The 14866-nt window shown below is 33.2% G+C and overlaps 1 protein-coding gene across 1 annotated transcript in view; it reads left to right on the plus strand.

Moving 5' to 3' along the window:
* Positions 1–286: 286 nt before the first annotated feature.
* Positions 287–14866, plus strand: part of LOC129244293 (uncharacterized) — a 30090-nt gene continuing 15510 nt past the window's right edge. The window contains exons 1-2 of the mRNA XM_054881909.1: positions 287–421; positions 505–923. Of these exons, the coding sequence (XP_054737884.1) occupies positions 413–421; positions 505–923 (428 nt within the window). The 5' untranslated portion in view covers positions 287–412. The remainder of the gene's footprint in view (positions 422–504; positions 924–14866) is intronic.

Here is a 14866-nt window from a genome sequence, read left to right on the forward strand (position 1 = left end):
TTATCTTTTTCTAAAGTATTAGTAGTAAAGTCGGAAAAAGCGATAATTGCGAAATGCGAAATAAGTAGAGTCGTAATAATAGGTAAATTTGAAGGGCTAATCGATATTGTTACTTCAAATTTAATTTACTATATTATTAAAAATTGAGTATCAGAAACTTAGTACGAAACTTGAATAGCAAAAAATTATTACTGAATTAACTATCAAAATCGTAGTACTTAAACTTAACTCTCAAAATTTAGTATTAAGTATTTAAGCAACAATAGAAGGCAACTCGGATGCCTTCAATTAAACCTCCACCATGCAAAGGCTGCCTCGGCTGAACTAGCAAGGAGGTTTAACAAACAAAACTTGGATATAGCTCTAATCCAAGAACCGTGGGTACGTGACAGAGTCATTGAGGGACTCCAAGATGTTAATGGTAAGTTAATCTATGCCAACAATGATCGCCCTAGAGCGGCAATCTTAATTAGCAATAACTTAACCTTCATTCCCATTTCGCAGTTCACTACCACCGATCTCGTTGCGATCTGGACCAAGGTGCCAACAGACAAAGGCGAGCACGAGGTAATCATTGCCTCTGCCTACCTTCCAGGAGATGAGGAAACTGCTCCAACAAGGGAACTTGTAGCCCTAGTCAACTACTGCAAGGAGAACCACCTACGCTGGATAATAGGATGTGATGCGAATGCCCATCATACGATATGGGGCAGCACAAACATCAATGCGAGAGGTGAGTGCCTTCTTGAATTCTTACTTAGATATAATGTATCAATAGTAAACCGAGGCAATGAACCAACATTTAGGAATGCAATAAGGGAGGAAGTACTTGATCTTACCCTATGCAGTCCAAATGTACTATCAGAAGTCTCAAATTGGCATGTGTCCGGGGAAGCATCAATGTCGGACCACAGTCTTATCAGGTTTGACTTAGGTGCTACCTTACCGCACATAACAATTTACAGAAATCCAAAGAATATAAATTGGAATGTCTTTCACTTTAACTTAGAACAAAGTGCTAACTACTCTAAGCATCACCTGGTGCTTAAATCAGAGCTTGAGATGGAGGCAAATGAACTCCACTCAAACATTACGTCTGCATTTCATGAGAGCTGTCAGGAAAAAGTGAAAAAACCACGAAGGGATGTCCCCTGGTGGAATAGTACGCTTTCAAGACTACGCCATGAAACCAGAGTATTATGGAATAGAGCTAAACAAACAGGGGACTGGGTCTCCTACTCAAGAGCTCTAACCAACTTTAACAAAGAATTGAGGAAATCTAAGAGAGCTTCCTGGAGGGATCACTGTGATAAGATTTCAAATCTTCCTAATGCTATCCGCCTCCAGAAAGCCTTATCAAAGGATCACTCAAACGGCATATGTACCCTGAAAAAGCCAGATGGTAGCTACACTAAAAACCCAGAAGAAACTAGCCAACTTCTACTGGACACCCATTTCCCGGGATGCCATGCTTTACATGAGTCCACAATGTTGGTAGAACCTACCATTGATGCTGACAGAGAGGACCTAAAGCTGGCAAATAAGCTATTCCATGAAAATCGGGTACAATGGGTTATATCTACATTTAGCCCATACAAATCTCCTGGACCTGATGGGATATTCCCTTGCCTTCTGCAAAAGGGAAGCCAATACATTGTCCCTACTTTGTCCAGACTATATAAAGCAAGCCTATTGCTAGGTTATATCCCTACGAAATGGGCTGAGGTAAAGGTCGTATTCATTCCAAAGGTAGGGAAAAAACCCGAACAATTGCCTAAGTCATACAGACCGATTAGCCTCAGCTCATTTTTCCTAAAAACAATGGAAAAAATATTGGATCAGCACATACGGGAGAATAACTTGGTTAATTTCCCACTGCACCAACTTCAATTTGCCTACCAACAAGGTAAATCTACTGAGACTGCAATACACAGTCTGGTAACCATTATTGAAAAAGCTATTGAGTCAAAACAAATCGCACTTTGCGCTTTTATTGACATAACAGGAGCTTTCGATAATACGTCCTATGAGGCAATCAACAATGCCCTATCTCAAAAGGACGTACCTAAACCCATCAGACGATGGACTATATCGATGCTGAAATCCAGAACGATCAGTACAGAATTAGGAGGAAGAATAAAGTCTATCAAGGCCACAAGAGGTTGCCCGCAAGGGGGAGTACTCTCTCCTCTTCTGTGGACACTAGTAATAGATGAACTTCTCCACAAACTGAACAACCTAGGATTCCACACCCAGGGCTATGCTGATGACCTGGTAGTATATATAGTGGGCTGGCATGAAGAGACCATCTCTAACCGCATGCAACAAGCCCTCAACATAATCAACAAATGGTGCACTGACAAAGGGCTCTCTATCAACCCATCTAAAACTGCGCTAGTGCCGTTCACCAGGAAAAGGAATATCAACATCAAATGTCCTGTCCTGAATGAATCGACTCTACAACTCTCCACAGAGGCGAACTACCTTGGTATCAACCTTGACAAAGCACTTACCTGGAACTCGCATCTTGAGAAAGTTACTGTAAAAGCCACAAGGGCATTCTATGCCTGCACAAGGCTTTTTGGTAAAACATGGGGGCTCAGCCCCAGAATGACCTACTGGACATTCACTACAGTTGTTAAGCCTATAGTCACTTATGCTTCCATAGCATGGTGGCCCAAAGTTAAGCAACGAAAGGCGGCAAGCGATCTTAACAAATTGTACCGCCTCATCTGCATCGGTATAACAGGAGCAATGAAAACATGCCCAACTGACGCTTTGGGCGTGCTCCTAGGTATACCACCGCTTCCCATCTTAATTGAAAAAGAAGCAAGATCGAGTGCCTTAAGACTAAAAGGCAACGCCGATCTTAAAAGTGGAGATATGAGAGGACATCTAAAGATCTTAGAAGACTTTCGACACACTCCTATACTACACAGGGTGGATACAATATCTCCCAAACCCATTCTCTACAGAAACTTCCGAATTATTATTAATGAACGAACAACTTGGAGAACTAATTCTATCAATTTCAAGCCTGGATCTCAATTATGGTTCACTGATGGGTCCAAGCTGGAAGATGGTAGAGCAGGGGCAGGAATCAATGGGCCTAAATTTAAAAAATCGATTCCGATGGGACTCTACCCAACAATATTCCAGGCAGAAATACATGCCATTGAAATATGTGTGAGAGAATGCCTTCGCAGGAAAATGAGAGGTACTCACATCTATATACTCTCTGATAGTCAAGCGGCTCTAAAAGCCCTTCTATCAACAACTATCACCTCTAAATTGGTAAATGATTGCCTAAACCTTCTCAACATGTTAGGAAACCTCAACACAGTAAATCTAGTCTGGATTCCGGGACATGAAGGGCATGAGGGGAATGAAATGGCTGATGACCTCGCAAAACAAGGAGCAAATATGCAACTTACTGGTCCTGAGCCTTTCTGTGGACTCACGAAAAGCCACATTAATGAATTCCTCAGGAAATGGGAAGAAAGGAAATTTGCTGCACACTGGCTAAATTGTGCCGGTCAGCGTCAAGCCAGACAATTTCTTAGTCCCAACAAAGGAATATCAGACAAGCTACTCTCACTAAACAGAGTAGATCTGCGTCTTCTAACAGGATACCTCACAGGTCACTGCAGCCTGAGGTATCATTTAAATAACATTGGTCTATCAGAGACCAATGTCTGCCGCTTTTGCGAAATGGATATAGAAAGCTCAGAACATGTGCTTTGTGAATGTCCTGCGCTGGGCAGACAAAGACTTCACCACCTTGGTGGTATCGTAGTATCTCCATGTAATCTTTGGAACAACAAACCCACAATAGTGCTAAAATTTATAAAAAGCCTTAAACTCTAGGGTTACAAAATAGGTCTTGCACAATAGATCAACTCTGGTCGCAGTGCGTAATGGCCTTCTAATAATAATAATAATACAAAATTTGGTACAAAATTTTATAAATTTTTTAGTACAAAATTTAGTACAGAAGTTTTAGTACAAAAATTTAGTAGCAGAAATTTTGTGAAAAGCTCCATTCAGTATTAAAACTTGAGTATTTAAAGTAAACACTATTCTATAATAGCAAAGATTTAGTACTAAATTGTGTACTAAATTGAAACTTAGTACACAAATTTAATAGAAAATATGTAGTACTAAATTTAATGCCCAAAAGGTAGTGCTTACATGTAACCTAAAAATAACCTAAAAAGTATTTAGTACCAAATATTTAGTACACAAGTAAAGTATCAGAACTTGTGTCAAGAACTTAATTCAGTATTAAAAATTTAGTATCATAATCTTAGCGCTAAAATTGAATAGCATATATTTAGTACTAAATTTACTACTCAAAACGCAGTACATAAATTTAGTACTACTATTTATTATTCAAAATTTAGTTGTAAGAATTTTATTAAAAAATTTGTAAATATTTTAGTACAGAATTTTAGTACACGATTCTAGTACAAAAACTTAGTAACAGAAATTTTGTGACAAGTTCCATTCAGTATTAAAAATAGAGTATTTAAAGTCAGCACTACTCTATAATAGCAAATATTTAGAACTAAATCGAGTACTAAATTTAAACAATACAAAACTTTAATGGAAAATATGTAGTACTAAATTTAATACCCAAAAAGTAGTGCGCAAATTTAACCTAAAAAGTATTTAAAGCCTAGTACCACAAATTTAGTACAAAAATGTATAATAGTATCAGAAAGTTTGTGAAAAATTTAATTTTAATTATTAAACATTGAGTATCATAAACTTAGTGCTAAACTTTAATAGCAAATATTTAGTACTAAGTTCAATACCAACATTGTAGTACATAAATGTAGTACTAGTTTATTACTTTTATTTATTATTTAGTACTAAGAATTTTAGTACAAAATTTAGTACAATTTTTAATACACAATTTTAGTACAACACTTAAACATCAGACATTTTGTGAAAAATTGAATTCCATATTAAAAATTGAATAAGGTTACACTAGAATAGCAAATATTTAGTAAAAAAATTTAGTATTATTGTAAATAAAATATAGATTTTTTTTTTGTATTTAAAACTTGGTATTAGAAATTTTTTCAAAAAGTGAATTACCAAAACTTTGGTGTAAAAGTTGAGTAGTAAGCCTTAGTCTCAAAATTGTACATTACAAAGATAACAACAAAAACAAAAAGTGCGTGTAGCGTAGTACACATAGCAGAAGTGAAACTTTCAAGGCAGACAAAGAAAGAGGGAGAGACTCGAGAGAGAGAGAGAGAGAAATAATATGTATCGAAATAAATTCACAACATTTGCAGAGAATACAAATAGACAAAATTTACAAAAAACGGAGAAGGGTCGACCGGTATAGGTAAACGCCGGACACAAACCGTGGCAACAACGCGCACTGCTCCGAGCGTTTATCACGCGCACAAACGCAGCGGTTCCAGGACCGCAGCAACGGCACAAATTACCGCAAGGCAATACCAATAAATCCGACGCCGGAATGGATAGCACTTTATAGTACGCACAAGCACTAACCAGGAAACAGAAATAAGCACCAAAAAGTAGGCACAAAAAAAATGCCAAAAAATTGGGACGAAAAACGCCCCAAACTGTAGGAACCAAGGAAATATAACGCCAAAAAGTAGGCACCAAAAATATATTTCCTACAAGATTGCACCAACAAACAAGCGCCAAAAAGTAGGCAATGCTATTTCTCACTAGAAATTACCAACCACAAGGAAAAACTCAGGAGCCTAAAGCCTAAGGTGTATCTAAGATTTATGTAAGGTATAGCTCTCTCTCTCTCCTTTTCCTCTACGTTATATCGTTTTTCTCTCTTGTGAAACGAAAATGCCCAAAACGTTGCATTCCATTCACGCTCGTCCATCGACGCCTAAGAAGTTTCACTTCAAAAAAAGGAGGCTATGAATAATAAAATAAGAATTAATTTCAGTACTAAAAGTTTAGTATATAAAAAAGCCTTCAAGTACTATCAACTAAATAAATTCTTAATGCAACATTTTTTATTTTTATTATAAAATTATTTTAATGTTTGAAATGTTAACAAATAAATTTTACCTGAATAGCCGAATTTGTGATGAAGTTTCTAAGAATGTTGAATAATATTTTTAATTTTTCCGAAATTTGTATTTTGTGTGCAAAAGAGTAAAAAATTAAAAAAAAAAAACAAAATTTACGCAAAAGTCAATTACGAATTTCGCCATTATTGTTTTTATTTTGGCACGCAAATTATTACGCCGTAATTTATTTTCCGACCCGCAATATCGTTTTTAAAAGTTGGCAAAAAATTACTTAAAAAATGTAGTTTCTCCATAAATCGAGCGCCAACAAAAAATGCAACAAAAGTTTTTAAAATACGACTTCACGCTGATGGACGCCTTAAATTTCAATGTTGCTGCCGCCGCCATATGTCAAATAAATGTCAAAAATTGAGCAACAAAATGTTGCATTATGCCAATGCGGCGTAAGGGTGAATGTGTCTGCCCGTTGGTGACGACGCCACTGCTACTGCCACTGATGCAAATGATGATGGCGCTGCTGGTGGTGCTGATGCAATTTCACAAAAAAAAAATAAAAAAACAAAGAAAAAAGTACTTGGAGAGATGCTTCACGAGTTGCATTGCTGCAATTTTTTACCTTACATGTTGTTGTTGCTATTATTACCGCTACTGTTTTTGCTCTGTTCCGCGCATTTCACCAGTTGTCGTTTTTAATGAATTTCCATGCCATTCGAGTGTGAAATGTGTGGTAACATTTCATAAAGGCTCTTCGCGCGCCTTGCGTGACTCCCTTTTGCTCCCGACTTTAATGCGAACATTTAAATTTGTTGTTGACGACTAAGGGTGTCAATGATATTGACCGCCGTCGCCAGTGAATGCAGTGCAAGAGATACAATGCTCTAAAAATTAAATGATTCCGGAGGCACTCAAAGGCTCTAAAACAGACAAGGCTGCGGACAATAGAGGTGGAGAGGATTAGCGGTAGTCGTACTCGTATAATCGAAACTTGAATGTTGAAGGGAGCTGCGGAGAAAAGCAAGGCGGAAGAATCTAGTAAGGATGACCAATGGCTGACAGTTGAGTGGTAAGTAAAAGTGGTGATTTTTATTACACCGCTGCTCAACCATTTGGCTTAATGGCGGTGCTAAAATGGTTTAATACTTCAAATTACCAACCAACAAAAAAAAACAGAAAAAAGAAAAGCAAGTAAAAAAATGCTCATAAATGAAAATCGTAAAAAGCGCGGAAAAACTCAGAGACAATCATAAAAAGTATAATCGCAGATCGAGGTGGGGCGTTGTTGAAAACAAAAAACCGAAATAAAAATCCGACTTGCCAAAGTGTAAAACTCATAAACGCGCAAAATTGTATATAATTGCTGGACAATGGTGTTGGCGTAGCGCTGTAGCAGTGGGTGCAGCATTGGGGCATGCAACGGCGTACGAGTGATGGGCAACTTTTCCTGTTAAATCGGCTGAAAATTTTAATTTATTTCGCTTATTCGCATTTCATATGCAGAGGATTTCTTTTATTAATAATAATACCATTTTGCTGTTTAAAAGAAGTGCGGAGAAGGAGCATGAAAATACGTGTTTGATACTGATGCATGTATGTATGTATGTATGTTACAGCATTTATAATTGAATAAGGGATACATCAGCTCATATGGAACGCAATAAAAAAAAATAATTACAAAACCTACTAAGTCTTTTGTTGATGCAATTTAAGCTTTGGGATTACGCAGCAGGCGCTGAACGTGAGACAGCTGTCTAGTCTGGAGTTAAGGATACAATTTTTATTTTTATTCTTAGAGCTAAAATAGGCAATTTATAAGCAGACATTCCCATTTAAAACCTTAATACCAAACAAATTCCATAGACTTTTTCTGTACCATAAAACTCAACCCAACTTTTGGATGAAAAATTAAAATTAGTCTAACCTTCAGTTTACCTAAAAATATTCCGAATTTTGTATTTAATTGAAATATGAAATTATTAGTAAAAAATTTAGTACCAAAAAAGTAGTAATTTGGTTCTAAATTTAGTACTAAGTTTTTGGTATCAGCAGCTGAGTAAAATTAAAAGCGAGAGTTTTGATATTACTAGATACCAATTTAGTACTAAACATTTTGTACCAAAAACTTAGTATTAGAAATTTATTAACGAGAGGCCAGGACATCAATTTTAGTGCTTAATTTTTGTACTAAAAAACCTGTTCGATGTAAAAATTAGTGCTTAATTTTTGGTACTAGCTGCTCAGAAAATTTAAAAACGAGATTTTATGTAGCAGCAGAAAATTTTTCTACACCAAAAACTTAGTACTAGAAATTTATTTACAGGAGGTAACAGGTTTTAGTACTAAATTTTTGGTGCTACCTAAAGAATAAATTTAGAAACGAGAGTTTAGGTACTAACAATTCTTTTTTTCTGCACCAAAAATTTAGTACAAGAAATTTATCTACAGGAGGCTGGGACATCAATTTACCGCTAAATTTGAGTACTAAAATTTCTGCACTAAATTATTTTTTATTTATTTAAAAAAAAATTATTTTATTATTTTATTAAAAAAAATTTTATTTAAAAAATTTAGTACTACATTTTTTTATTTAAAAAATATAGAACTACATTTTTTTTTTATTTAAAAATTTACTACTAAATTCTGGTATCAAAAATTAAGTAAGTAGCTGAGTTAATTTGAAAACAAGTTGTTTGGTATTAATAGATACTTGTACTAAAAATTCTGTGTTAAAAATTTAGTAAAAGAAATGGATCTACAGAAGGCTAGTATATCAATTTAGCATTAAAGTTTTAGTGTTAAAATGTTTGCACTAAAATTTTTTTATTTAAAAGTTGAGTACTAAATTCTGGTATCGAAAATTTAGTAAGTAGCTGAGTTAATTTGAAAATAAGGATTTTGGTACTATTGGTTATTAGTACTAAAATTTTTTTTTAAGATCTAGTACAAGAATTTTATCTACAGGGACTCGGATATTAATTTAACATTAAAATTTTAGTGATAAATGTTTATACTAAACAAAGTTTTATTTAAAAGGTTAGTACTAAAGTCTAGCATCACAAATTTGTATAAGTAAATTTGAATACGTGATTTTTAGTACTAGTAGATATTTAGTACTAAAAATTCTGTGTTAAAAATTTAGTACAAGAAATTTATCTACAGGAGGCTAGGATATCAATTTAGTATTAAAATTTTAGTGCTAAAATGCTTGTACTAAAAAAATTTTATTTAAAAATTTAATACTAAATTCTAGTATGAAAAATGGAGTAAGTAGTTCGGTAAACTTAAAAGCGCGGTTTTCGGTACTTCTAGGTTATTAGTACTCAAATTAGTAAATTGACTAGATATTTAGTACTAAAGACTCTGTACCAAAAATTTAACAAGAAATTCAGTAAAGAAATTCAGGCTCGAACATCAATTTACCACTAAACTTTAAGTACTAAAAAAATTTAATAAGTTGCTAGATATTTAGTACTAGAATTTCTGTACCAAAAATTTACTACTAGAAATGTATCAAGAGAAAATCAAAATTTCAATTGTGCTTCAAAGTTTTGGTACTAAAAGTTTTGTACTAAAAAATGTGTTCCATGAATTTAGTACCAAAATTTAGGAAATTTAGTCTCAGAAATGAAATACTTAGCATTAGTACCAAAAATAAAGTACCAAAATTTAGTACGAATAATACTTTTATTGTCAAAAATTTGGTACTTAGCACGAGAGACAACAATTTTGTTATACAAATTTGGTACTAATTTTTTTTGTAAATTTTTTTAGTGAAATTTAGTACAAAAAAATGGACTTAAATTTAGTACTAACAAGTAAATTTTTACTTATATAGAAAAATTACATATTAATGCATTCAAAATTTGCGTGCTTTTATTCTCAATTTGCCTCATTTCCAAATTTCGTACTATAAGTTCCTCATTTCGAATTTTGGTCATCAGAATTTAATTCCGTACTTTTTTGAATTGTTCACCATTTGGTATCTGGCATTTTGAATTTCAAAAATCCCAGTTAAGGCTAGTAATCAGTAATGTAAGTTATCATTGATAATGATAGTAAGGCCTGATCTTCTGTAAATATTTAAATGGAATGCTTCAGTATTTAGCGGACTTGTATTTATGCAATAAAGAACATTCTTAGGTATATTTTATACTAGGGCTCCACACCGATTCAACGCTCACCTGAATTGTTATACAAGCATACATTGTCCATGAACTTTCAAATCCTTTTTTGTGTGCAATGCGGATAATAAATATTATACCAGAACTAAACAGGTTAATCGCGATGTTTCCTTTCTCACAGCCCCGCTCACTGTGATTTTCTGTGTCGACAAATTTTCACGGTTTTTTTACGTGCCATTTCTTCTATTTGCTTTAGAAATGCTTTACAATATTTCACTTGACCTCAGCAAGTTGTGAGCAAATAAACTTCAAGTGGAATATTTTCTATAAAGTCATCATCGCAATACGTCGCCGCAGTGAGTCACCGGTGTGCAGTAAATATAAAATTCATTTATTATGCAGTCAAAGGGTATCCGTTTCCGGTCATTCAGGATGTACAGGCGACATTAACAAAAATGCGCTGTCGTCACTCGCGCAATGCCGCAAATCCACGGCATATTTTGTGAAAAACTCATACACCTACCTGCATATGAATGTCATTAACTCGACTTACTTTCAAGATTTCATCGTTTATAGTCGACTAAGTTGGCCGACTTGCATTCGAAGGGCGAAAACGCAAATATTTGAATTTACCGTTGATTAATCACCGGAAAGCAACACCAAAGGACACACAAAAGTTGATGGGAATAAAATATTGGTGGTGACATTAGTGGCACCACTGCAGTGCACCGCAGATAGGCCACATCAAATATGAACTGAAATAGTTGCACATAAATTAAGTAAATGTTTGTGTGAGGTGGTAAACAAGTTGATAAGGTTCGGTGCATGAAATCGATACGAGTTTTAATTAAAAGAAATGGTGAAAAGAATATTAACCTATGAAGTTCAAATATTAAAAATAAAGTGTTATATTTCAAGCGCTTATCACATTTCTTGGGAATGTAGGACTAAGCTCAAATTGGCTTCAAAGGGATTTTAATGAGACTATTAAAATTTCAAAAACACTAAAAATAGACACTATGGTTAAAAATAAGTTTTTCTGTGCATATGTAATAATATTAAGTTTTTTTATTAATAAAAAAAATAATTAATTAATAATTTTTGGAATTCTCACGGTCATAAATGTGTGAGTCAGGCTTGTTTATTTTAACAGTAAGTACTAAATTTTCGGAACATAGTTTTTGGTACTAAAATTTTGGGTGCTCTAATTTTGTAGCATTACAGTTTAAGTAATAAGAGTTTAAGTAACAGATTTTTATATAAAACTTATAAGTACTAAATTTTGAGTACTAAGTACCAAATATTTTTACACTTAGCACTAAATTTTTAGTACTAAATTTTAAATATTTTTACACTAACTCCTAAATTTTTGGTACTGAATACTAATTTTTTTGCTATGTACCAAATTTTTAGTACTAAGTACTAATTTTTGCATACTGAGTACTCAATTTTTGGTACCTAAATCTGAAAATTTAAGTTTTAAGTACTAACACTTTAAACCGAACCATTTTGCTAAATTTTTAGTACTAAGTACTAAATATTTTTACACTAAGCACACAATTTTTAGTACTAAGTTCTAAATATTTTTAACACTAAGTCTTAAATTTTTAGTACCGAATACTAATTTTTTTGCTATGTATTAAATTTTTAGTACTAAATACTAATTTTTCTACACTGAGTACTCAATTTTTAGTACTTAAATCTGAAAAACTAAGTTTTAAGTACTAACACTTTAAACCGAACTATTTTGCTTACAAAAGAATTTAAAAATTTTTGGCTTTCATGTTTTGCTGCTAAATTTGGAGTAGCGGACACGCTCAAATTTCGGATCGCAAATTTTTAGTGCTAAATTTATAGTGGTTAAAATTTACACATTATAATTCAGGAAAGAGAGATACGCCAGAAATAATTATTACAAAACTATTTAGTACAAAAGTTTAAGTACTAAATTTCTAGTACTTCAATTTTGAAGCACTGCATTTTGTGTACAAAAGCTTTAAATAAAACTTACATCAGAAAAGAGTGTCATAAGCCAGAAGCAATTTTTACAAAACTGTTTAGTACAAAAGTTTGAGTACTAAAAATTTAGTACTTTAAGTTTGAAGCACTGCATTTTATGGACAAAAATTTTAAATAAAACTTACATCAGAAAAGAGCGTCATAAGCCAGAAGGAATTTTTACAAAACTATCTATTTAGTACAAAAGTTTTAGTACGAAAAATTTAGTACTTTAAGTTTGAAGCACTGCATTTTATCTATTCTAACCGAACAAATTTATTTAAGAGTACCTACTAAATTTTTAGTACTGAAATTTGAGGAACTACATTTCACGTACTAAAATTTTTTTGAATCGCTAAAAAAGTAGGGTTGAATTTTCAGCTAAACAAATCTTTGCTAATAAATTTTAGTACTAAATGCGCACTAAATTTTAGTACAATGTAAACTCCCGAATTTGCAGCCGCAACTTTATGTGTGCTAAATTTTTGGTGTCTAATTTTTATGAATTATGTACACTAAATTTTTTGTACTGAAGTATGGGGAACTACATTTTACGTATTCAATTTTTTTTAATCGCCAAAAAGGCATGACTGAATTTTCTGCTAAAAATACTTTTGCTAATAAAATTTTAGTACTGAATGAACACTAATTTTTAGTACACTGAAAACTCTCAACCTTTCAGCCGCAAAATTTATATGCATGCTAAATTTTTGGTAGCTCAATTTGATGAATAACAATTCAAATAAATTGTCTTTCCAAAGTAGACGGTACCTGTTTTTAGACGGTACCTGTTTTTTATATCATCTTTGACATTTATCAAGTAAACAGATATACTACTTAATAATACGATGGAGCAACGCGTGAAAATTACTGCAACTTGTTATGAAAATGGTTGATCTTTAAGAACAACATATCACGAAATTCGTGATTTTTTTTGGTGTAAATAATCGTACGAATGAGCTGAATATTCAATGGTTGGAAAAAAAATTTCATAAAACAGTTTGTATTGGAGATAGAGAAAGGCCTGGAAGACCAAAAACTGGAATATTGTTGAGAATATTACTGCTGTAGCCCAAAGTCTTGCTGAACAATTTTGAACATCGACGTTCAACATCTCGACGTTCTCAACAATAACGCATTCATGCATGGGCTGTTAGGTGGATTTTACCTGTATTGTAGATTGTTCGATGTGGACACTTAAATGATGTCAGTTTTCACATATATTTACCAAGAGCCGTATTTTGAATAGAAATAGTGAAACCTGAAAGAATCAAAATTTTGAAATGTTTTATTTTAAAACAACATCTGGGCGCATGTTTTGCAAGACCCTTTATAAAGAAAGCGTAATGTACAAATATTGAACAAGTCACAAAATATTATTACAAAAGTGCGTAGTGCTATATTTTTTGGTTTTAATTAATTATTAATACTAAATTTAAGTATACTTAAGTACTTAGGAGTACAAAGTTTTTCGTACTTAACCTTTAGTGCTGAAAAATTAGTATCATACTAAATTTTGCAGTATTCCAATTTAAGTGTTACTTTTATATCACCTACAATTTTTTCCCTGGCGAAAGCTGCGAACCTAAGAACCTAAAATCTTTAGCTTAATTTGCTTTTTATTTAAGTTGGAGAGAAAATGAGAATTCATAGAAATTCCAAACCCTAATTTTATTTCTATTCGCTAAGTAATTTGAGCAGGTGATCAACTGAATGCGTCTTTTCAATTCGTATAAATAACTATTTTCTAAAACTAATTAAGAAGTTGTTGATTCATTATAACGAGCCAAAAAAAAAAATGCTATAAAAAATGTAGTTCCGCCACTTTGGTAATGATAAATTAAAGTAAATGATTGCGGTAAGAAGTGCTCTGACTCATTAATAACATCTTACGGAGCAAAAACAAAAAAAAAAAAAAAAAAACAAAACAACAGAAAAAAAATGAAAAGAACTCTGTCTTATAGCTGGCAGATAGATGAAGAACCATTTTGCAATTAAATATGACTGGACATGTGCCAAAAAATGAAATAAGCGGAACCGTTCTTAAATGGACATCCTTGAAGCTGGCTTACCGAGGTGGTGGAGGGAAAACACATTTGTGTTTGTTGGTTGGCTGCCCCAGCAAATATCGCATTGAACGTGCTGAAACATACAAACCACAGCTCCTGAGTGCACACACATTCGCACTCATGCACCACTGTTCGTATAACAAATCAAACTAATTCCTTAACATGTCACGAATCATATTGGAACATGGCCACCAAATGTTCGAATGATAATTCAAAATAACACACACGCCAACAAATACAAGTACATGCACAGATAGTGAGATATATTCGTACATATTTACTTTTGCGAGCTCTCACATATTTACAGGCATGTGTACTTAACTACATATAAATATAAGTAAAATCTTAAAAGCAAATCGCCTTGACGGAAATTCTGCTGGTACTGGTTGAAAATAAACAGGTAATTCTTGTAGCTTTGGTAGAAGAAATTTCTGAAATTTTAGTACTATACTGTGTTTTGTAAAATTTTTTTAGTTTCAGAAAATTTTTGATAAAATTTTATAGCCCCAATTCATCTGGAGTGAAAGTGTGAGTACTAAATTTTTAGTACTTCAACATTTTTAGTGCGAAAGACTTTGAATACTAAGAATTTTGGGACCTAAAATGTTCGGGTTTGTATCAATTGGCTGAAGTATAAGTGCTAAAA

Source organism: Anastrepha obliqua, chromosome 4, assembly GCF_027943255.1.
Source record: "Anastrepha obliqua isolate idAnaObli1 chromosome 4, idAnaObli1_1.0, whole genome shotgun sequence".
NCBI classification, from domain to species: Eukaryota; Metazoa; Arthropoda; class Insecta; order Diptera; family Tephritidae; genus Anastrepha; species Anastrepha obliqua.